Source organism: Anomaloglossus baeobatrachus, chromosome 5, assembly GCF_048569485.1.
Source record: "Anomaloglossus baeobatrachus isolate aAnoBae1 chromosome 5, aAnoBae1.hap1, whole genome shotgun sequence".
NCBI lineage: Eukaryota > Metazoa > Chordata > Amphibia > Anura > Aromobatidae > Anomaloglossus > Anomaloglossus baeobatrachus.
In genome coordinates this window covers 342,411,862-342,438,367 of record NC_134357.1, presented here as the reverse complement: position 1 = coordinate 342,438,367, position 26,506 = coordinate 342,411,862, and the positions used below count along the sequence as shown (strand labels likewise).

At 44.1% G+C, this 26,506-nt stretch overlaps 1 protein-coding gene across 1 annotated transcript in view; it reads right to left on the bottom strand.

Moving 5' to 3' along the window:
• Window positions 1–23,377, bottom strand: part of GGT7 (gamma-glutamyltransferase 7) — a 92,724-nt gene extending 69,347 nt beyond the window's left edge. The window contains exon 1 of the mRNA XM_075349865.1: window positions 23,178–23,377. Within this exon, the coding sequence (XP_075205980.1) occupies window positions 23,178–23,334 (157 nt within the window). The 5' untranslated portion in view covers window positions 23,335–23,377. The remainder of the gene's footprint in view (window positions 1–23,177) is intronic.
• Window positions 23,378–26,506: the final 3,129 nt, after the last annotated feature.

Here is a 26,506-nt window from a genome sequence, read left to right as displayed (position 1 = left end):
CAGGAGAAGGTCTGCAGTCATTCAGGGGTGATACAAGAGAAAAGGTGTAGTCAGTCAGATGTGATACAGGGGAAAGGGGCTCAGTCAAGGATGATACAGAAAGAGGTGGTGCAGTCAGACAGGGGTGATACAAGGGAAGGGGGAACAGTCAGTGAAGGGTGATACAAGGGGAGAAGGGGCTCTGTCAGGGATAATACAGGGGGAAAGTGGTGCAGTCAATCAGGGGTTATACAGGAGCAGCAGTCAGGCAGGGGTGATACAAGAAGAGAAGGGGCACAGTCAGGGGTGATACAGAGGGAGGAGGCGCAGTCAGTCAGGGGTGATGCAAGAAGAGAAGGGGCTCACTCAGGGGTTATACAGGGGGAGGGGTCACTGTCAGCTCAGGGGTGATACAAGGGGAAGGGTTGCAGTCAGTTAGAGATGATACGGGGAGAGAGCGCAGTCAAGCAGGGGTCATGCAGGGGAGAAGAGGCTCAGTCACTCAGGAGTCCACTTCTACTGTCTTTGGAAGTTGTTCTAGACTCTTTTAAATACCATTCGTATAATCCATCTCTTCAATTGTCATACATTTTCCTCTTGCAGCCACATCTAGAGCGGTAGAATAAAGTCTTAAGAGACTTAAAGCTTCAGAATAATATATGCAACTGTAGTAACCGGAACATCAATCTGTTTGGAAATAATTTTATACTTTTTACCTTTAACATGGTTTTCTATAATTTTCTTAGTAATCTCCTCAGACAACTCTCTCCTTAGCTTTCTTTGTTCCATTTAGTGTGGTACACACCATGATACCAAACAGCACAGTGACTACTTTTCCCCCTCGAAATAGGCAGACTGACTGATTACCAGTTTATAGACATGTTATGTTAATTACAGGACACACCTTAGTTTAACATGTTCCTAAGGTCAAATTATTTTCAACCACTTTTAAGGGTAAGTTAAGTTAAGGGTACAATTACCATATATACTCGACTATAAACAGAGTTTTTCAGCACAATTTTTTTATGCTGAAAATGCCCCATTCGGCTTAAACTCGAGTGAGGGTCCAACAAAAAATTATTCTCACCTCTTGTCCATTGCCACGATGTCCTCTTACCTGCTTCTTGCAGACAGCAGGCACATTGACCCCTCGATGATCTCGGCCGCTGCCGTCAGCGCTTTACTTCAGTTGAATGCTTTGTAGCGCCGCAAATCATTCAACTGAAGTAAATAAAGTGATGACGGCAGCGGCGCAAGGATGGGACACATGACTGAGCACATTGCTATAGGAGACAAGGATGGGGCACAAGGATGGGCGTATTCCTACAGGGTACAAGGATGGGGCACATTACTACAGGAGACAAGGATGGAGCACATTACTGCAAAGGGGGGGACAAGGATGGGCACATAAAATTTTATTGGTATCTGTTTATATTTTTGAAATTTACCAGTAACTGCTCCATTTCCCACCCTAGGCTTATACTCGGGTCAATAAGTTTTCGTATTTTTTTGTGGTAAAATTAGGTGCCTCGGCTTACACTTGGGTCAGCTTATACTCCAGAATATACAGTATTCTTGTCCAAGCCATATTCATTAGTTGTTGTTTTTTTTTTTTTCATTTTGAAACACAATTGTAAAGCAACGTCTGATTTTCATTTGTTGATATTCAGTGAATTTAAATTGAAAATTATTTTGTCAGTAACCTTGAAGATGAAATGATCTCTAAAAGGCATTGAACTTAACGATGACACATTTGCCTGTGTATTTAAGACAAAAAAGCAAAAAAATAATATTTCACATTTTTTAAATAACAAAAAAAGGAATGGGCCAATGCAAAAGTTTGGGCACCCTGCATGGTCAGTAACTAGTAGCACTCCCTCTATCAAGTATCACAGCTTGTAAACGCTTCTTGTAGGTAACCACTGCACTGCTCTTTTGAGGTCTAGCCACAGATTTTCAATGATGTTTAGATCAGGGGACTGTGAGGACCACTGTAAAACCTTCAGCTTGTGCCTTTTGAGGTTGTCTATTGTGGATTTTCACATGTTTAGGATCATTATAAATTTACTTGTACTAAATAAAACACCAAGGACCGCCGTGTTCTATATATCCCTAAAATACACAAGGATTTAACTAACCCTCCCAGCCGACTAATTGGCTGCCTAACTGCTTATTTATCTAAGTATGTCGATTGCCATTTACAGAAACATGTTCAAACACTTCCAGCCATCCTTAAAGATACCGGACATGTTATTCAGATCCGGCAAGATGTTCCCTGGCAATCAAATTATATACTGGGCACTCTGGATGTGGCATCCCTTTATACGGTGATTAAGCACAACAGAGGATGCACAGTAGTTAACCATTTTCTCACTTCTGGAGGGCATTAACAGGTACAGCAGTCAGATTCTATTGTGGACTGCATTAGATTAATTTTAAATTACAATTATTTTATTTATGATAAAAATTTATTATGATAAAAATTTCTTCTTACAGAAGTTGGGAACTGCCATGGGAACCAGATTCGCACCCAGCTACGCCAATCTCTACATGGAATGGTGGGAGTCTGAGACTATCTTCCCTAATGCACATGGATTTGGTCCTATGTTGGCGTTTTATCGATGTATTGTTTATTCGGAAGGGGTCAGGAGAATCCCTTGGTATGTTTTTTTTTACATTAATTGTAATAATCTATTTCTACAATTCACTCTCTCTTATAGTCATGTAGCGCCCCTGAAGCCATCAGGAGCTACAGGGAACTGCATCCTAGCCAGGATGCAGGGCCTCGCCCCAGGGACCCAGAAGACCAGTGCTGGTAACAGCAACACATTCATTCTAATCTCTGTTTTTCCCTACCCCAAAGACTGGTGACAGACTAGGGTTGGACAGACAGTCAGTAAGTGGAAGTGAGAGGAGACTAACGTAACTGTACTGACAGGAGAGTGTAACAGTGACCTGAGGGCCCAGGCGTGTGGTTGCCGGTGGAGTACAGTGGATCCGGCGCAATGCAGTTTTTTGTCAGAGACAAAAAACGTTACGAGAGATGTTCCATCCGGCCGCCGCATTAGCCAAATATGCCGGATCCGGCAAAAGCCGGATGCAACTCAATGCCATCCAGCACAATCCGGCGCTAATACAAATCAATGGGGACAAAACTGATCCGGTGCTGGATCCATTTTATCCGTTTTTTTCCGGATTGTGCCTGATGGAAAAAAACTGATGTGTGAAAGTAGCCTTAACCAGCCTGTGGAACCTCTTGCGGCCCCTCTCCTCTATCGGAGGAAAGTACCTGTTGGATTGTGCTCCACATTACTTATCTATCAGCCACCTGGAGTCACCTGCTGCCTAACACATCGGTCTCTACTGGTACATCTGAGGTCACAGTGGGTTGTTATCACTACCACTTATGAATTGATATGCACTGTACCTATTTTTAGATGTATCCTCTGGCTGAGTAGGTCCTTGTAACCCCTTTATGGTATTTATCCAGATCAGCCTTTCCATTGTGAATTGAGTGGCCCATGGTGGCGATGGGGTTATGGTATGGGCAGGCGTATATTATGGATAACAAACACAGGTGCATTTTATTGATACCATTTTGAATCCACATAAATAATAGAGATCGGCACTCGTAGATTTTTCTTTAAATTCTTCTTTTCTTTATTTTAAATCATAGTGCATAAAACACCAAATAGTGTGAAGCGTTTCGGTCAAAGGGATAACATGACCTTTCTCAAACATTTTGAGAAAGGTCATGTTATCCCTTTGACCGAAACGTGTCACGCTATTTGGTGTTTTATGCACTATGAGTTAAAAAAAGAAAAGAAAAATTGAAAGAAAAATCTACGAGTGCTGATCTCTATTATTTATTTGAGTTGTGAAGAACATCCAGCGATATGTGCACCGCAGTATTGGGAGTGCCTGCCTGTCTTTTTCAAGTGGACTATTTTGAAACCAAAGTGATACCCTGATGAAATCCTGAGCCCATTGTGGTGCCATTGATCCACGTCCATCACCTCATGTTGCAGCATGATAATGCATGGCCTCTGTACACAATTCCTGGAAGCCGAAAACATTCCAGTTCTTCCATGGTCAGCGAACTCACAGAACATGTCACCCACTGAGCATGTTTGGGATGCTCTAAATTGGCGTATACGACAGCTTGTTCCCTTTCTTTTTTTCATCTTGTCCAGATGCCATAGTGACTTTTCAAGGTCACAGCTTGTCTCTGCAGACTTCCATCTTCTCAGGCCTTCTGCAGCACATCCCGGAACAATATCCTTAAAAATAGCAGAGTGATTATAATGCTCCTGTATAAAATGTATGTGCTACGCTGTGCCCCTGAATAAATAATTGCTTTTCATTTTGTTCCCTGCACAAAATGACAAATGATGCACACACTGTCAATGGTACATGCCCTCCACACAGCCCTCTCCTTTCCATACTGGGCTCCCTCTTCAAACTGTCCTCTCACGCTGTGTACCCCCTTATACTGCTTAGTCTCTATACTGTGTCCACTTATCACACTGCTCTTCGGCATACTGTCCCATCCTTGCTCTGACTCACACTGTCCCCCAATACTACCCCCTCTCCATACCACCCCTCCCCACACTATCCAATCTTTATTATGTGCCCTCTCACATTTTTTCTGATCCCATACTGTTTTCTCACTACCTTCGCACTCATCTCCTCTTCACTCCACAGACTGTCTGCACCCATCGCCCCTCACTTTTCATCAAACTGTATAAGTACCCATCCCCCTTAATCCCCACACTGTGTCTGCAGCCCTCCTTTACTCCCCACACTGTGACCGAACCCATCCCTCTACCCTACACTGTGTCGGCACCCCTACACTGTGACCGCATCTATCCCCCGTTGCTCCCTATACTATGTCCATACGCATCTACTCTTACTCCCCAAAGCGTCCGCACCATCCCACCTCACTCCTCAAATTGTGTCCGCACCCATCCGCCCTTGCTCCCCACACTTTGTCTGCACACACCTTCCCTCTGCTCATACTATGTCCACACCCTTCCTGCCCCCTAGCTCCCGATACTGTCCTTAAATTTCTCCCCTCCTCACTTCCCATACTTTGGCTGTACCCATCTCTCCTCACTCCCCATACTGTGTCTATATACATTCCCCCTTGCTCCCCATACTGTTTCGATATATTCCCCCCACCCTTACTCCCTATGTTGTTTGCTCAAATCCCCCCCCTTCCCCTAATTACAATAAATCTTCAGTTTTTTCAGTTCCATTGGAGCAGTTACCAACCAAACTTCTGTTGCCTATACGGCGCTGAGGAGTGATGTCATCAGTTTGATCAGCTGACCTGATCACGCTGCTGACGGTCCTATGACTCAAAAGTGCCAGCAGTCAGGCCTATAATTGTACCTGAATGCGGCAAGTACAATTGATCATTGGGAGCCAATTGACAGCTGACTCAGAGAATAGCTCACTCCCACTTCGGGGCCTGGGGCAAATGTCCTATTTGCAACCCCCAGGTATGCCTCTCTCTATATTTATAAATACCGTGCAGTGATTGTATCTCTACAGTTTTGAATACAGGAAAGTGTAATTGTGTATATTAGGCATTACATGAAATGTACCTGTATAATATATATCGTATATATTTGGTGCAGATATTTCAGCACCGTATCTGCATCTCTTAGCAGGAAAAACAAGGTGGCAAAAATGTGCGTTTTTGCAGCGTTTTCAATATGTTTTTGCCTTGCATTTTTGGTGCAGATTTTTCCCATGCATTAGAATGGATGCAATCTGAAGAAAAAAACAACACTGAAAGAAATGACATGCTGCAGGTTCAAATCAGCACCAAATCTGCAAGGCGTAAATACTCAACTTGTTCATGAGACTTCAGGATTCTCATTGACTTTGCTGGCGTCAGGATTCCCTGCACTCAAAGATGCATAAAAAAATGCTATAAAAACGCAATGTGTGGACACAGCCTAAAGTATATGTTATGTAGCTGTCCATTATTATATGCACAGCACTGTTCATTTGTAGCAGAGTATTATACAGTGTGTCCACCCATATCCTGTCCACCGCCATTAACTTGAGAACGGCGGAAGCTATAGGCTTTTTTGTACCTAAAATATGGGGTCTCATGTTAGTTTATGCTCCCAATTCTGCTAACGAGGCAGTTTTTGGCTTAGAATTTTGTTGCATTTATCTTAATACTTTGCCCTCATTATGTATATTAGTTTTTTTGCTTATGTTTTTTTTTTCCAGTCATTATACAGTGTGTCCACCCATATCCTGTCCACCACCATTAACTTGAGAACGGCTGCAGCTATAGGCATAGACGTGGTGTCTAGGTATAGTAAAGTAGCCATGCGCTACGCAATGAAACCATCTATAGCGCCACCTGGTGGAAAACAACGGAGTTAACATTTTTATCTCGACAACGGAACAAGATAGAGAAAAAAAGTGAATTACAAAGTTGTAGGACATCATCAATTCAATACAAATCGACACCTTGCATACAGAAATGCTATGATTAGAATGTGTAAAACTCACAAGGCTGCGGACGTGAAGTGATACCTCATGGAGACCTTCCTACAAGTCATTGGGTATGGTGGCTGCGTGGAGTGGCCTCCATGCTAACCTGACCTGACCCCATTGGATTTCTTTCTGTGAGGTCACATCAAACAGCAGGTGTATGCGACCCCCTCCACCAACATTGCAAGATCTCCGACGACGTATCACAGATGCTTGTGCAAACGTGTCACCTACCATATTGCACAACATGCAGCAAGATACAGTATGCTGTCCAGAGTCCAGATGTGCATTGCAGCTGACAGTGGCCACTTTGAGCATCAAAGTTAAATGAGCGCCATATGCGTGACCAGCATTCAATGTTTTGGAGAGTCAGGGGTTTCATATCATAGCATTTCTGTATGCAAGGTGTCGATTCGTATTGAATTGATGATGCCCTAAAATTTTTTAATTCACTTTTTTTCTCTATCTCGTTCCGTTTTCAAGATAAAAATGCTAACTCCGTTGTTTTCCACCAGGTGGAGCTATATGTGGTTTCATTGCGTAGAGCATGGATACTTTACTATACCTAGACACCACTTCTATGCCTATAGCTGCATCCGATCTAAAGTTAACGGCGGTGGACAGGATATAGGTGGACACACTGTATACAAGTGCATCTCAATAAATTAGAATATCATCAAAAAGTTAATTTATTTCAGTAATTCAATATAAAAAGGGAAACAGATATTCTATAGAGTCATTACAAACAGAGTGATCTATTTCATGTGTTTATTTCTTTTAATGTTGATGATTATGGCTTACAGCCAATGAAAACCCAAAAGTCATTATCTAAGAAAATTAGAATAATTACCACAAAACACCTGCAAAGGCTTCCTAAGCATTTAAAATGGTCCCTGAAGGCCCAGTCACACACAACGACTTACCAGCAATACCGACCACGATACATCCTGATAAGGATCGCTGGTAAGTAGCTGGGAGGTCGCTGGTGAGATGTCATACAGTCAGGCCTTACCAACGACACAGTAACGATACAGGTCACAGTAGCGACCTGTATAACGATCTTGGCGGTCATTGGGACCCTGTCACACGCCCAGCAGGACATTGCCTTTGAAGAAAATGGTCCGGACCACTCTGCAATGACTAGCGATCTCACAGCAGGAGCCTGATCGCTGGTAGATGTCACACATAACGAGATCGCTGGCGAGATCGTTGCTGCATCACAGAAACTGTGACTCAGCAATGATCTCGTTAGCGATCTCGTTGTGTGTGATGAGGCCTTGAGTCTGGTTCAGTAGACCACACAATCATGAGGAAGACTGCTGACTTGACAGATATCCAGTAGGCAGTCAATGACACACTCCACAAGGAGGGTAAGCCACAAAAGATCATTGCTAAAGAAGCTGGCTGTTTACAGAGTGCTGTATCCAAGCATATTAATGGAAGGTTGAGTTGAAGGAAAAAGTGTGGTAGTAAAAGGTGCACGAGCAAACAGGATAACCAAAGCCTTGATAGGATTGTTAAGAAAAGGCCATTCTAAAATTTGGGGAAGATTCACAAGGAGTGGACTGCTGCTGGAGTCAGTGCTTCAAGAGCCACCACACACAGATGTACCCAGGACATGGGCTACAACTGTCACATTCCTTGTGTTAAGACACTCATGACCAATAGACAACACCAGAAGCGTCTTACCCGGGCTAGGAGGAAGATGAGAGACACCAGACCCAACAATACAGATGAGCTGAAGGCTGCTGTCAAAGCAACCTGGGCTTCCATAACACCTCAGCAGTGCCACAGGCTGATCGCCTCCATGCCACGCCACATTGATGCAGTAATTCATGCAAAAGGAGTTCCGACCACGTACTGACTGCATTTACTGTACAGACTTTTCAGTAGGCCAACATTTCTGAGTTTAAAATAATTTTTTCAGTTGGTCTTATATAATCTAATTTTTTGAGATAATGACTTTTGGATTTTCATTGTCTGTAAGCCATAAAGTAAGCACATGAAATAGATCCCTCTGTGTGTAATGACTCTATATAATATATGTGTTTCCCTTTTTGTATTGAATTACTGAAATAAATTAACTTTTTGATGATATTCTAATTTATTGAGATGCACTTGTACATAGAATTGTTGTGTAAATACTATCAAGTTATGGTTATATACAATTAGTGCATACAGAAGGCAGGTGTACACCTTCATACTATCAGTACGGGGGCACATTCTGAACATTCCAGTCCAACATACTCGTTGCACCCATAAAATGAATGGCACATTACTTTCTCTTAAGATATCAGTATATTGGCAGTGAAGGCATGCTAAGCCTCAGACTTTACATCACAATGACGCAGGCACAGGAGAGATGTAATGATAGAGCACAGGGGAATGGTCAGTTGGACAGAAAAACAGAGAAGACTATGAGATACTGTAAGGACTAGTACTTTGCCCGACTCCAGCCTCAGGTAGGACTTATATCAAAGACCTTGCTTTGACATCACAAGCCACATAACAGTCTTAAACATTCCTACATGATAATAGGGGTACATATCTGTAACATATTAACAGAACGATCTTGATGGACTTCAAAAGAGTCTTCAAGAGTTTGTAATGTAGCTCTACTTCTGGCAAGTAATTTGTTCTAAACACATAACTAAACTTCCCACTGTTACAAATCCAGTAATACCTCTATAATACTGTACATACTGTGCACAGGTTCTCAAATTAGTGCTTAAATCTGTCTTATATTATAACATTGTACATTAATATGCACATATACATGTAGTGTGGAGATAGCATAATGGTGCATGTCGTGAGGAGGTGATATACACTGGTACATTTAGTGCGATTATTCCGCTCTGTACATGTAGTGAGATGATATACACTAATACATGTATTGAGGACATGACACACTGGTATATGTAGTGAGATGATATACACTGATATATAGTGCGATTATCCACCTCTGTACATGTAGTGAGATGATATACACTAATACATGTAATGAGGACATGACACACTGGTATATGTAGTGAGGAGATGATATACACAGATATGTAGTGCGATTATCCACCTCTGTACATGTAGTGAGATGATATACACTAATACATGTAATGAGGACATGACACACTGGTATATGTAGTGAGGAGATGATATACACTGATATGTAGTGAGATTATCCACCTCGGTACATGTAGTGAGGAGATGATATACACTAATAGATGTAATGAGGACATGACGCACTGGTACATGTAGTGAGGAGGTGATATACACTGATTTGTAGTGAGATTATCCACCTCAGTACATGTAGTGAGGAGATGATATACACTAATAGATGTAATGAGGACATGACGCACCTGTACATGTAGTGAGGAGGTGATACACACTGATATGTAGTGAGATTATCCACCTCAGTACATGTAGTGAGGAGATGATATACACTAATAGATGTAATGAGGACATGACGCACTGGTACATGTAGTGAGGAGGTGATATACACTGATATGTAGTGAGATTATCCACCTCAGTACATGTAGTGAGGAGATGATATACACTAATAGATGTAATGAGGACATGACGCACTGGTACATGTAGTGAGGAGGTGATATACACTGATATGTAGTGAGATTATCCACATCAGTACATAAAGTGAGGACATGACAAACTGGAACATGTAAAGAGAAGGTGATATACACTGATATATAGTGAGATTATCCATCTCGGTACATGTAGTGAGATTATCCACCTCAGTACATGTAGTGAGGAGATGATATACACTAATAGATGTAATGAGGACATGACGCACTGGTACATGTAGTGAGGAGGTGATATACACTGATATGTAGTGAGATTATCCACATCAGTACATAAAGTGAGGACATGACAAACTGGAACATGTAAAGAGAAGGTGATATACACTGATATATAGTGAGATTATCCATCTCGGTACATGTAGTGAGGAGATGATATACACTAATACATGTAATGAGGACATGACACACTGGTACATGTAGTGAGGAGGTGATATACACTGATATGTAGTCAGATTATCCACTTCAGTACATAAAGTGAGGACTTGACACAATGGTACATGTAAAGAGAAGGTGATATGTAGTGAGACTATCCATCTCGGTACATGTAGTGAGGAGATGATATATACTAATACATGTAGTGAGGACATGACACACTGGTACATGTTGTGAGGACATGATATACACTAGTATATCTTTATACGAGCATATATTATATATGTTGGTTCTTTTTGTGAGGAGATGAGATACTAATATACACTGGTAAATTTAGTGAGTTGATATACACTGGTATATGTAGTGAGGAGATGATATACATTGGTACATGTCGTGAGGATGTCCTATATACACTAGTATATCTTTATATACACTGGCTCTTGTTGTGAGGAAATCATATGCCATTATACACTGGTACATTTAGTGAAGAGATTATATACATTGGTATATGTAGTGAGTTGATATCCACTGGTTCATATAATGAGAAGGTGATATAGATTACTATATGTAGTTAAGAGGTGCTATTCACTGGTTTATGTAGTGAGGAGCTGATATAGTGCCTTGCGAAAGCTCCCTTGAATTTTTCAACCTTTTCCCACATTTCAGGCTTCAAACATAAAGTTAAAAATTTTAATGTTATGGTGAAGAATCAACAAGTGCGTCACATGACTGAAGATGATAAATATAAGCCACGTATGTGTAATCAAGTCTCCGTATAAATGCACCTGCTCTGTGATAGTCTCAGTGTTCTGTATAAAGCGCAAATAGCATCATGAAAACCAAGGAACACAACAGGCAGGTCCGTGATACTGTTGTGGAGACGTTTAAAGCGGGATTTGGTTACAAAAAGATTTCCAAAACTTTAAACATCCCAAGGAGCACTGTGCAGGCGATGATATTGAAATAGGAGTATCATACCAAATACTGCAAATCTACCAAGTCTCGGCCGACCATCCAAACTTTCATCTCAAACAAGGAGAAGACTGATCAGAGATGCAGCCAAGAGGCCCATGATCACTCTGGATGAACTGCAGAGATCTACAGCTGAGGTGGGAGAGTCTGTCCATAGGACAACAATCAGTCGTACACTGCACAAATCAGGTCTTTATGGAAGAGTGGCAAGAAAGCAATTTCTGAAAGATATCCATAAAAAGTGTTATTTAAAGTTTGCCACAAGCCACCTGGGAGACACAACAAACATGTGGAAGAAGGTGCTCTGGTCAGATGAAACCAAAATACAACTAATTGAGCACAATGCCAAACGATATGTTTGGCGTAAAAGCAACACAGCTCATCACCCTGAACACACCATCCCCACTGTCAAACATGGTGGTGGCAGCATCATGGTTTGGGCCTGCTTTTCTTCAGCAGGGACAGGGAAGATGGTTAAAATTGATGGGAAGATGGATGGAGCCAAATACAGGACCATTCTTGAAGAAAACCTGTTGGAGTCTGCAAAAGACCTGAGACTGGGACGGAGATTTGTCTTCCAACAAAACAATGATCCCAAACATAAACCAAAATCTACAATGGAATGCTTCACAAATAAACATATCCAGGTGTTAGAATGGCCAAGTCAAAGCCCAGACCTGAATCCAATCGAGAATCTGTGGAAAGAGCTGAAAACTGCTGTAAATAAACGCTCTCCATCCAACCTCACTCAGCTCGAGCTATTTGCAAAGAAAGAATGGGCAAGAATTTCAGTCTCTCGATGTGCAAAACTGATAGAGACATACCCCAAGCGACTTGCAGCTGTAATCGCAGCAAAAGGTGGAGCTACAAAGTATTAACTTAAGGGGGACGAATAATATTGCACACCCCACTTTTCAGTTATTTATTTTTTTAAAAAGTTTAAAATAAGCAATAAATTTCGTTCAAATTCACAATTGTGTCCCACTTGTTGTTGATTCCTCACCATAACATTAACATTTTTATTTTTATGTTTGAAGCCTGAAATGTGGGAAAAGGTTGAAAAATTCAAGGAAGCCGAATACTTTTGCAAGACACTGTATATACTTATAAATGAAATGTGTAGGTGATGTACACTGATACACATAGTGGGGATGTTACAGTGGGTACAGAAAGTATTCAGACCCCTCTATAATTTTTCACTCTTTGTTTTATTGCAGCCATTTGGTAAATTCAAAAAAGTTCATTTTTTTCTCATTAATGTACACTTTGCACCCCATCTTCACAGAAAAAAACCTCCTGAAATGTAAAAAAATTGTTTAAAAGAACAGAGAGTCCTCAGTGGTTGATACCTTTTAATGGCTAACTGAAAAGATGGTAATAATTGCAAGCTTTCGAGTTAGCCATCTTTTCAGTTAGCCATTAAAAGGTATCAACCACTGAGGACTCTCTGTTCTTTTAAACAATTTTTTTATCTCTACTGGCTAACACGGTACAAAGATATATTTTACTTGTCCTGAAATGTAGATATTTTTGCAAATTTATTAAACTAGAAAAACTGAACTATCACATGGTCATAAGTATTCAGACCCTTTGCTCAGACACTCATATTTAAGTCACATGCTGTCCATTTCCTTGTGATCCTCCTTGAGATGGTTCTACTCCTTCATTGGAGTCCAGCTGTGTTTAATTAAACTGATAGGGCTTGATTTGGAAAGGCACACACCTGTCTATATAACACCTAACAGCTAACAGTGCATGTCAGACCAAATGAGGATCATGAGGTCAAAGGAACTGCCCAAAGAGCTCAGAGACAGAATTGTGGCAAGGCACATATCTGGGCAAGCTTACATTTCTGCAGTAGTCAAGGTTTCTAAGAGCACAGTGGCCTCCATAATCCTTAAATGGAAGACGTTTAAGACCACCAGAACTCTTCCAAGACCTGGCCGTCCAGCCAAACTGAGCAATCATGGGAGAAGAGCCTAGGTGAGAGAGGTAAAGAAGAACCCCAAGATCACTGTGGCTGAGCTCCAGAGATGCAGTAGGGAGATAGGAGAAAGTTCCACAAAGTCAACTATCACTGCAGCCCTCCACCAGTCGGGCCTTTATGGCAGAGTGGCCCGCTGGAAGCCTCTCCTCAGTGCAAGACATATGAAAGCCCGCATAAAGTTTTGAAAAAAACACATAAAGGACTCCCAGACTATGAGAAAAAGAGAATTTTGTTACTTACCGTAAATTCTTTTTCTTATAGTTCCGACATGGGAGACCCAGACCATGGGTGTATAGCTTCTGCCTCCGGAGGACACACAAAGTACTACACTCAAACGTGTAGCTCCTCCCTCCTAGCATATACACCCCCTGGTAGACAGTCCTAGCCAGTTTAGTGCAAAAGCTGAAGGAGGACATCCACCCACAAGTAGAGACAGAGCAAAACCCGGAACAACCGGAACCTCTGTCTACAACAACAGCCGGTGATAACACACGGAACAAGAAACTGCCAACAGGCAACAGGGAGGGTGCTGGGTCTCCCATGTCGGAACTATAAGAAAAAGAATTTACGGTAAGTAACAAAATTCTCTTTTTCTTCATCGTTCCTTATGGGAGACCCAGACCATGGGACGTTCTAAAGCAGTCCATGGGTGGGAATAAACAGAAAACTGAGAAGTAGGTGAAACCTAACTTCACAAATGGGCGACAGCCGCCTGAAGGATGCGTCTGCCCAAGCTCGCATCTGCCAAAGCAAGAGCATGCACTTGGTAGTGCTTCGAAAAGGTATGCAGACTAGTCCAAGTGGCAGTCTGACAGATCTGCTGAGTCTTAGCCTGGGCCTGAAAGCCTAAGAGGGACCGACAGCTCTGATCAAATGTGCCTTGATCCCCGGCGGGAGAGGCACTTGAGTACACTGGTAGGTATCGGAAAAAAGGCCGACCTAAACCAACGAGCCAGGGTCGGCTTAAATGCCGAGAGGCCCTTACGCTGACCAGCGGTCAGCACAAAGGAGAGGTGCACCGCCTAAGAACCGCGGTGCGAGTCACATAGATCCGGAGCGCCCGCACCAGATCCAGAGTATGCAACGCCCTTTCAAAGCGATGAACGGGAGCCGGACAAAAGGAAGGCAGGAAAAATGCCCCGGTTAAGGTGGAAGCAGCAACCACCTTAGGGAGAAAGTCCGGAGTCGGACGGAGAACCACCTTGTCTTGGTGAAGGAGGACTCCGAAGAGAGTGCGGCCACAACAGAGACTCCCTTGAGGGAAGTTATGGCCACTAGAAAGACCACTTTCTGTGAAAGACTAAGCAAAGAAACCTCCCTAAGAGGCTCAAAGGGGGGTTTCCGGAAACCGTGAGGACCGAATTAAGGTCCCAGGGCTCCAAAGGCCGCCGGTAAAGCGGAATAATGTGAGATGCGCCCTGCATGAAGGAGCGCACCTGGACCAGCCGGGCGATACGCCGCTGGCACAACGCTGACAGAGCCGAGACCTGTCCCTTAAGGGAATTAAGGGATAGTCGTAGCTGCAGACCGGACTGTAGAAGGGACAGGAGGGTCGGCAAGGCCAAAAGGCCGAGGGATACTTCCGAGCTCGAGGCATAGTGGAGATGACTTCAGGAGGGATACCAGAAGTCGTCAAGATCCATGACTCAAACGCCACGCCGTCAATCTGAGAACTGCAGGTTCTGGCGGAAAGACGGACCTCGTGAGAGAAGGTCTGGACAGTCCGGGAGATGCTATGGCATCTCTACGGACAGACGGAGCAGGTCAGGGTACCAAGCTTGCCTGGGTCAGTCTGGAGTAATGAGAATGACCCGACGGCCCTCCTTTCTGATCTTGCGCAGGGCAAGAACTAGAGAGTGAAACACGTAAGACAGACGAAGCTGGGACCAAACTTGAACCAGTGCGTCTGCCGCAAAAAACCTGAGGATCGTGGAGCCACGGTTTGACGGCTGAGACAATCTGCCTCTCAGTTTCCCACGTCTGAGATGTGGGCTGCGGACATGGTGGACTAGGAGTCCTCCGTCCACTGAAGAATGCGATGAACCTCCAACATTGTCAGGCGGATGAGTGTCCCGCCCTGGAGGAGGATGTAGGCAAACGCTGTAGCGTTGTCTGACTGGACTCGAATGTGCCTGGCCGCCAACAGATGGCGAAGGCTTAGAGAGCTAGAAACACAGCTCTGATTTCCAGCACGTTGATCCAGAGGGCTAATTCGGACAGAGTCCAAGTGCTCTGCGCTCCATGGTGGAGATATACTGCTCCCCAGCCGGATAGACTAGCATCTTGGTGAGGATCACCCGGGACGGAGCCAGGAAAGAGCGTCCCTGAGACAGAGGGGCCGAAGCCACCACTGAAAAGAACCCCTGGTCTGTGGCGAAACCGCCACCCCGTGGAGGAGGAAGTCCGCTTGTTCCAACAGCGGAAAATATCCAGCCGCATAGGACGCAGATGGAACTAGGCAAGGAAATCGCTTCCATTGACACCACCAACTGATCCAGCACCTGTATTAGGTGCCTGATGGAACGACGTCGACCGCCAGCGGGGGGACTGCTGTTTGACTAAAGGCAGCTTCACAAGTGCCGACAGAGTCTCGAATTGCGTCCCTGGGAATATGAACTTCTGGGTCGAAGTCAGAGTGGGCTTGGACAGAATGACAAACCACCCGAATTGGTAGAGTGGCGAAAGTGAGCGAGGCACTCCGCTAACAGTTTGCACTGGATGAAGCCCAAACTAGAAGGCTGTCCAGGACAAAAGGATCACTGCCAACCCCTAGAGGTGCAGGACCGCAATCACAGCTGCCCCGCCCTTGAGAATACTCGAGGGGCCGTGGCTAACCAAAAGGAAGAGCCACGAATTGGACCACTCTGAATGCAAAACGTAGCCAAGGCTGGTGTGAAACTGCGATTGGCACATGCAGATAGGCATCTCTGATGTCGATGGATGCTAGGGAATCTCCTTGGGTCATTGATTGATCGCAGAGACTCCATGCAACAATGCCGCACCTGAACATGCTTGAGTAGCTTGAGATCCAGGTCGGAAGGCATCGCCCTCTTCGGGTACTAGGAATAGATTTAAGCAGAAATCTCAGAACCGTTCACAGTCGGGAACCGGTACAATTACTCCAGTGGCCTGCAAGAATGCCACAGCCTGTGAGAAGGCGCGGCCTTGGAGCAGGGGGGAGTTGCAGAAAAAAACCTGTTTGGCGGGCTAGATAGAATTCTATCCTGTAGCCGTGGGAGATAGTATCTCGCACCCACTGATCGGAGACGTGTTAAAAGCATACGTCGCCAAAGTGGGAGAGCCTGCCAGCGACCAAGGACGTTGCTGGCGTGGCCAGATAGCCAGGAGGAGGCTGACTTAGTGGCAGCATCTCCTGCGGTCTTCTCGTACGCCATTTGGGTTTATGATCCTTGGCTGAGCCAGTGGACGAGGCCGAGGGCTTAGAGAACGATCAGATGGAGGAACGAAAAGAACGAAACCTCGACTGATTCGTGGCATGGAAGAACTCTTCCCGCCAAGAGCTTCCTTAATAATTTCATCCAGTTGTTCCCGAATAGTCTGGTCCCAGCAAAAGGGAGCCCAGCAAGGAACTTCTTTAGAAGCCTCCGCGCTCCAGTTCCGAAGCCACAGGAGCTTGCGGAGAGCGAGGAAATTAGCCGAGGCCACCGCAGTGCGGTGAGAGTCTCCAGCATGGCAGACATGGCATAGGATGAAAAGACTGAAGTCTGGAAGTTAAGGCAACCATTTCGGGCAAAGAGTCCCTGTGAGGGAATGCATCTCCTCCAGAGAAGCAGAGATGGCTTTGAGAACCGCACTGCTGCAAGAGCTGGGGAGAACGAGGCCCTTGCCGCCTCCATACAGATTTGGCCAGAAGGACAACCTGGCGGACAGCAAAGCCGTAAGTGAGGAGCCATCAGCCACTGATACAATGGTCCGGGCTGAGTGTCTAAACACCAGAGGGACCACCTTTGGTGAATGAGCCCGCTCCTTGACCACCTCTGGTGGAAAGGGAAAACTGCCATCAGAACCACGCTTTGGGAAACGTTTGCCAGAGCAGACCCTGGGCTTGGTCACAGTGGCCTGAAAACTGGAGTGGTTAAGGAACACACTCATTGTTGTCTTAGGCAAGGTAAACTGGTGCCTTTTTGCCAGAGAGGGTTGTTCCTCTGATACTGGCGGATTGAGGTCCAGTACAGAATTAATGTACAGTGGATAGGGGGGTGCGGTGGGCACACTTGGTGTGTAGAGAGGAGCATATATGTGTTGTGCTTCTCTGGTCCCCCCGGTTCAGTGGGTTTTTTATTGAGAGTGGGGGCCTGCTGTCAGCCACTGATACAACCATCCGGGCTAAATACTAGACACCGGAGGGACCACCCTTGGTGAATGAGCCCACTCCTTGACCACCTGTGGTGGAAGGGAGAAACAGTCATCAGAACCACGCTTTGGGAGCGTCTGTCAGGACAGGCTCTGGGCTTGGTCCAGTGGGCGGAAAACTGGAGTGGTTAAGGAACACACTCCTTGTTCTCTGTAAGGTATACTGATGCCTTTCTGCCAGAGGGGGATACTCCCCTGATACAGGCGGATTGAGGTCCAGTACAAATATAATGGACGTAATCAAATCATTAGCATCTGCATCACCTTTGGACAGATCAATGGCACATTAAGTAGCGTCCGAGCCCCCAGAAAAGACATCCTCCTTGTCCCGTAAGTCAGCTCGTGAATCAGAGCTGCGGGACGGGGAGGACAGGGGACCCTGCGTCTCCATTTTAGGACGACGGGGACTGAGACCAGAGGAAGAGTCCTCTGAGAGCTTGCTGAGCAAGCCGTAGCAGCAGAAGCGCCCTGAAGGGGGCTAATGCATGCTCAGCACCACCGGAGCAGCTGGAGGGACCACTGATGAGCCTCCAGGCTGAGGGATCACTGTGTTTATGTGGTCAGTACAGGCAGTACGGGTCTACATGCAGTGCATATTAAAAACAGTCTTGCAGCCTTGCTCTGATGTGAGACATGCTGCAGAAGTGGGGGCTCTGTGAGGGAATGCATCTCCAGAATGACCCCCAACAGAGAATATAAACAGAGAAAATAAGCAGCTGCACAACTGTGCCAGACCGTTTAACATACATTTCTGTGCTCTCCAGTCCCCCAGCCCAGGCCCTCATGTGTCACAATGTGGGATCTCTGTGCCTATGCAGGCATTGAGAACGCTGATAAAATGGCGACCGGAGCGAGGAGAGGGGGCGGGACCCACTCTGAGAGCGGGCAAATGATGTAGACAGGGGAGGGAATCTCTCCTCAGTGAGGAGTATCCGTTCCCTGTGCTGCACAGCCGCTGGGCGGAGCCACACTGTCCCTCTGCATAACTAATATGCAGGGGCAGTGAAACCGAAACTAGGCCTCAGGCGAAGCCGGGGCCTAGATTTAAACATGCGGCCAGCGTGCAGGCACCATCGGCGCGGTTCTCCAGTGAAAACTGGGGAACCGGCCGGAAATGTTACCACAGACATAAAACACACTCCCCCCAATAAATGAAGTACAAGGGACCCATGGAAAGACCACTTTCAGTGGTAAAGACATCTCAATACTTAGCTTCTGAGACGCAGGGCCATGTCCCTGGGGGGGGGGTAAACGCTCCGTCCGGCAGAATCCTGAACAGGGCTGCAGATGGAGACCGGTCTCCTGCAAAGCAGTGAGAACTGTGTCGGCTCCCACTTCAAGCCAGAGCCCTAGGGGGTGGTGAAGGAGCGCAGCATGTGAAGGCTCCAGCCTTGTGAAATCAACCTTAACAGCACCGCCGACACAGTGGGGTGAGAAGGGACATGCCGGGAGTCCAGACTGGACCCGCTTTTCTTCCAAATCTTTGAAATCCAAAAAATCAAAAATCAGAGAATGCATGTGTGTGTGTGACCTCCTGAACACAAAGCATTGAAACTGGCTAGGACTGGCTACCAGGGGGTGTATATGCTAGGAGGGAGGAGCTACACGTTTGAGTGTAGTACTTTGTGTGTCCTCCGGAGGCAGAAGCTATACACCCATGGTCTGGGTCTCCCATAAGGAACGATGAAGAAATATGATTTTCTGGTATGATGAGATGAAGATAGAACTTTTTGGGGATAATTCTAAGCGGTGTGTGTGGAGAAAACAAGGCACTGCTCATCACCTGCTTAATACAATCCCAACAGTGAAACACGGTGGTGGCAGCATCATGCTATGGTGGTGTTTTTGAGCTGCTGAGACAGGACAACTGGTTGCAATTGAAGGAAAGATGAATGCGGCCATGTACAGAGATATCCTGGAAGAAAACCTCTTCCAGAGTGCTCTGGACCTCAGACTTGGCTGAAGGTTCACCTTCCAACAAGACATTGACCTTAACCACACAGCTAAAATAACAAAGAAGTGGCTTTAGAACAACTATGACTATTCTTGACTGGCCCAGACAGAGCCCTGACCTAAACCCAATTAAGCATCTCTGGAGAGACCTGGAAATGGCTGTCCACCAACGTTCACCATCCAACCTGACGGAACTGGAGAGGATCTGCAAGGAAGAATGGCAGAGGATCCTCAAATCCAGGTGTGAAAAACCTGTTGCATCATTCCCAAGAAGACTCATGGCTGTACTAGCTGAAAAGGGTGTGTCTACTCAGTACTGAGCAAAGGGGTCTGAATACATATAACCATGTGATATTTCAGTTTTTCTTGTATAATAAATTTGCAAAAAATTCTACATTTCTGTTTGTTTTTCTATCAAGATGGGGTGCAGAGTGTACATTAATGAGAAAAAAATCAACTTTTTTGAATTTACTAAATGGCTGCAACTAAACAAAGAGTGAAAAATTTAAAGGGGTCTGAATACTTTCCGTACCCACTGTATATACACTACATGTAGCACGGAGATAATATACACTGGTAAATGTAGTGAGGAGAGGATATATACTGGTACCGGTACAGAGGGTATGATATACCCTTGCACATGTAGTGAGGTGATAAACCCTGGCATTTGTCATAAGGAAATGATATACACTGGTACATGTAGTGAGGAAGTGATTTACTCTGGTTTATGTTTTGAGGAGATGATAAACACTGGTTCATGAAGTGAGGCGGTTATATACAGTTACATGTATTTAGGAGGATATAAAAACTGGTATAAGTAGTGAGGAACTGATACGCACTAGTACATGTGGTAAGGTGAAATTGATATAAGCAGTGTGGAGATTATATATTAGCACATGTGGTTAGGAGATGATATACACTGGTACATTCAGTGAGATGATATACACTGGTACATGTAGTGCGGAGGTGATATATACTGGTATGTGTAGTGAGATGATATACACTGGTACATGTAGTGCGGAGGTGATATATACTGGTATGTGTAGTGAGGAGATGATATATACTGGTACATGTAGTGAGGAGGTGTGATATACAATGGTATATGTAGGGAGATTATATGGTACATGTAGTGAGGAGGAGATGATATACAATGGTACATGTAGGGAGATTATATGGTAAATGTAGTGAGGAGGTGTGATATACAATGGTACATGTAGGGAGATTATATGGTACATGTAGTGAGGAGGAGATGATATACAATGGTACATGTAGGGAGATTATATGGTACATGTAGTGAGGAGGTGTGATATACAATGGTACATGTAGGGAGATTATATGGTAAATGTAGTGAGGAGGTGTGATATACAATGGTACATGTAGGGAGATTATATGGTACATGTAGTGAGGAGGAGATGATATACAATGGTACATGTAGGGAAATTATATGGTACATGTAGTGAGGAGGTGTGATATACAATGGTACATGTAGGGAGATTATATGGTAAATGTAGTGAGGAGGTGTGATATACAATGGTACATGTAGGGAGATTATATGGTACATGTAGTGAGGAGGAGATGATATACAATAGTACATGTAGGGAGATTATATGGTAAATGTAGTGAGGAGGTGTGATATACATTTGTACATGTAGGGAGATTATATGGTACATGTAGTGAGGAGGAGATGATATACAATGGTACATGTAGGGAGATTATATGGTACATGTAGTGAGGAGGTGTGATATACAGTGGTACATGTAGGGAGGAGATGATATATACTGGTACATGTAGGGAGATTATATGGTACATGTAGTGAGGAGGTGTGATATACATTGGTACATGTAGGGAGATTATATGGTACATGTAGTGAGGAGGAGATGATATACAATGGTACATGTAGGGAAATTATATGGTACATGTAGTGAGGAGGTGTGATATACAATGGTACATGTAGGGAAATTATATGGTAAATGTAGTGAGGAGGTGTGATATACAATGGTACATGTAGGGAAATTATATGGTACATGTAGTGAGGAGGTGTGATATACAATGGTACATGTAGGGAGATTATATGGTACATGTAGTGAGGAGGAGATGATATACAATGGTACATGTAGGGAGATTATATGGTAAATGTAGTGAGGAGGTGTGATATACAATGGTACATGTAGGGAAATTATATGGTACATGTAGTGAGGAGGAGATGATATACAATGGTACATGTAGGGAGATTATATGGTACATGTAGTGAGGAGGAGATGATATACAATGGTACATGTAGGGAGATTATATGGTACATGTAGTGAGGAGGTGTGATGTACAATGGTACATGTAGGGAGATTATATGGTACATGTAGTGAGGAGGAGATGATATACAATGGTACATGTAGGGAGATTATATGGTACATGTAGTGAGGAGGTGTGATATACAATGGTACATGTAGGGAGGAGATGATATATACTGGTACATGTAGGGAGATTATATGGTACATGTAGTGAGGAGGTGTGATATACATTGGTACATGTAGGGAGATTATATGGTACATGTAGTGAGGAGGTGTGATATACAATGGTACATGTAGGGAGATTATATGGTACATGTAGTGAGGAGGTGTGATATACAATGGTACATGTAGGGAGGAGATGATATATACTGGTACATGTAGGGAGATTATATGGTACATGTAGTGAGGAGGTGTGATATACATTGGTACATGTAGGGAGATTATATGGTACATGTAGTGAGGAGGTGTGATATACACTGGTACATGTAGGGAGATTATATGGTACATGTAGTGAGGAGGTGTGATATACACTGGTACATGTAGGGAGATTATATGGTACATGTAGTGAGGAGGTGTGATATACACTGGTACATGTAGGGAGATTATATGGTACATGTAGTGAGGAGGTGTGATATACACTGGTACATGTAGGGAGATTATATGGTACATGTAGTGAGGAGGTGTGATATACACTGGTACATGTAGGGAGATTATATGGTACATGTAGTGCGGAGGTGATATACACTGGTTCATGTAGTGAGGAGATTATATACACTGTTACATGTAGTGAGAAAATATACATTGCTACACGTAATGAGGAGGTGCTAAACACTGATATGTATTGAGGAAGTAATATACAGTGTTATATAGTGAGGATATGCTCTACACTGATATGTAATGATGAGGTGATGGATATGTTGTGAGGAGGATATGCCTACGACATGATCTAGAGAGACATACTGGTTCATTATTACATGATGGATGAACTGAGATCACCGTCCATATGATGCAGGAATGGATGATACATGCAGTCAGCATGCACTGGCACTACATGGCATGATGATGGATATCACTGTACACGCAGATAACACATGCACGCCTGCTCTATGTGTACATATTACACAGAGCAAGGCACCCGCAGGTTACCGGAGTCATGCTCCCCCAGGAAAGTGTCATCCTCCCCAGCTCTCGGCACAGGCTCGCCCCCGGTTTCCTCTTCTGGCAGACGGGGAAAGCTGGTGATGCTCATGTAGTCTACAGGGGAATATGAGCCCAGAGATCGCCCAGGGCCCGTGTCAGCCATCGCCACCAGCCTGTGACGTCACCACACTGTGGAGGGTGGGAGATGCAGAATGGCAGAGACGTCGGTAGGTGGCGCTGGTTCCAAGTCATCAATGATGATAGGAAGGGAGATAAGTAATGCCGGATCCTCGGCCACATCCACTGATGATTCAGGGGCTGCCAGTACGAGAATGCAGGACAGCCATGAGCAGTGGTACGGCCCAGGGATGCTGGTGTGTGTGGTGCTGCCAGGGTCCCCTGTGTGAGCAGGCCCCAGTGTGTGCTTATTGTGTGCTGCCTCCTGCCTGCTGGCACTGCACATTGGAGGTTTAGGACCATTGATAGTTATAAACTCTCTGTATTTATTGCTAGAGATGTCATCCCATTAAGATGGACACAATCACAGGGTGCAAGTGTGACCCCATCTTAGGCCTGACACACAGGTCCATAGAAAACATGTGCGTGTCTCGCGGTCCGTTTTTCGGGTCCGTGTTCCGTGTTGGATGTCCGTTTCTCCGGTACGTGTTACATCAGTGTGATGGCGTATGTTTGCCGTGCGTGCATGTGGAATGTCCGTGTATGCGTGAGATACGTGTGTGCAGTCCGTGTGTCTTGAGCCGTTTCACCATTAAAAAAATAAAAAAAACGCACACGGACCATACGGAAAGCACAAGTACATGGTCCGTGTCATGTGCGTGCACACACGGACCCATTGACTTTAGCGGGTCAGTGTCTGCGTGATGCCGGCGAAACGCGGACATGTCATCCGTGTAAAAAAACGCACACACGTACAAACCACACGGACACACGTTCTGTGTGGCTTTACATATGTGTGCCTGTTACCAGAGGGTAACATTGGTGCACGTGTATTCGTGCCGCCGCTACGTGTCAAAAAGTCCCAAACGTACCGGCGGCACGGATGTGTGTCGCAGGCCTTACACAGTGATGACAGACCCTTTATCAGTCGAGACCAGTGATTTTCCATTTTTCTTTTATTCCTCCCCTTCTTCCAAGAGCCATAACTTTTTATTTTCCATCAATAGCCATATGAGGGCTTGTTTTTTGTGAGATGAGTTGTACTTTTGAACAACACCATTCATTCTGTCCAATATTGTACTGAAAAATGCAAGTGCGGTGAAATTGCAAAAAATAGTGCAATTGCGATTGGTTTTTTAATTTTTTTATTTACCACATTTGCTATATGGTGAATCTTACATGTCGGTGTGGTGCCTCAGGTCGGTACGAGCTCGTAGATACCAAACACCTATAGCTTTACTTTTATCTAAAAGGTGACAAAATTCAGAAGTTTGCAAAACAAAAAACTAAAAAAATTAATTGCGCTTTTGTCGCCATTTTCTGAGCCCCGTAGCGTTCTCATTTTTCAGGATCTGGGGCTTAGTGAAGGCTTATTTTTTATGTCTTGAGCTGATGTTTTTAATTATACCATTTTTGCGTAGATCCGATGTTTTAATCGCCTGTTATTGCATTTTAACCCCTTCACGTCCGGCCGATTTTTCACTTTCCGTTTTTTTTTCTTCGCCATTCTTCTTCTGAGAGACGTAACTTTTTTATTTTTCAGTCAATATGGTCATGTGAAGGCTCATTTTTTGCGGAACGAGCTGGACTTTCAAATGAAACCAAAAGTTTTACCATATAGTGTACTCGAAAACGGCAAAAAAATTCCAAATGCAGAAAAATTGCAAAAAAAGTGCGATAGCACTATTGTTTTTGAGATATTTTATTCACTGTGTTCACTATATGGTAAAACTGATGTATGGGTGTGATGCCTCATGCGAGTTCGTAGACACCAAACATGTATAGGTTTACATTTATATAAGGGGTTAAAAAAAATCGGAAGTTTGTCCAAAAAAAGTGGCGCATGTTTTACGCCATATTATATTCCATGAGCCGTAGCGTTCTCATTTTTTCGGGATCTATGGCTCAGTGGTGGCTTATTTTTTGCGTCTCGAGCTGACATTTTTACTTGTAGCATTTTTGCGCAGATGCTACGTTTTGATCACCTGTTATTGCATTTTGCGCAAAAGTTGTGGCGACAAAAAAACGTCATTTTGGCATTTGGAATTTTTTTGCCGCTACGCCGTTTACTGATCAGAATAATTGATTTTATATTTTGATAGATCGGGCGTTTCTGAACACGGAGATACCAAATGTGTGTATATTTTTTATTTTTTTAACCCTTTAATTTTCAATGGGTTGAAAGGGGGGTGATTTGAACTTTTAGGTTTTTTGTGTTTTTTTTTTAATTTTTTTAAAAAAAATTTTTTACTTTTTTCTTTAGTTTACTAGTCCCCCTAGGGGGCTATAGCGATCAGCAATCCGATCGTTCTGCACTATCTGCTGATCACAGCTGCACAGCTGTAAACAGCAGATACTCTCACTTTTTGCTTCACTGAGCTCCAGGGCCAAGTGAAATGGAAAGTAATTCATGGCAGGTACAGGAGTCATCACATGACCCTGTGCTACCATGACAACTACCGGAAGTCATGTGATCACGTCACATGACTTCCGGTATCGGGCGATAAGTAAAAGTTTACCGCCGATGCCGTTATAATGGCACTGTCACATATTGACAGTTCCATTTAACGGGTTAAACGGCACGAGCAGATAACGATTCTGCTCGTGCCTAGCAGGCACACATCTCAGCTGTGAAAATCAGCTGAGATGTGCACCGATCGCGGCATGCTGCCGCCGGCAGACCGCGGGCAGTAACACTATGACCGCTAGGACGTAATATTACTGGTCGTTAAGGGGTTAATGCAATATTGTGACAACCAAAAAGACATGATTTTGCAATTTGGATTTTTCTCTCATTACGCCCCTGTTACCAATCAGATTAATTGATTTTATATTTTGATAGATCGGGCGTTTCTGAATGCGGCAATACCAAATATGTGTGGGTTTTTGTTTTTTTATTGTTTTATTCTCAATGGAGCAAAAGGGAGGTGATTTGACCTTTTACATTTTTTTATTTTTTATTATATTTTTAAACTCTTTATTTTTTATTTTTACATTTTTTACTTATTTTACTAGTTATGGAAAAAAAACAGTGGCATGAAAGGGTACTTATTCTGATCCGCCGTTTTAAAATGGCAGCAAAAAAAAGTGAATAGAACCCCCCAGTGTCGGAAAATCTCTGGGGCTTTAAGTACCAGGGGTAGCTGAGACCCTGGAGA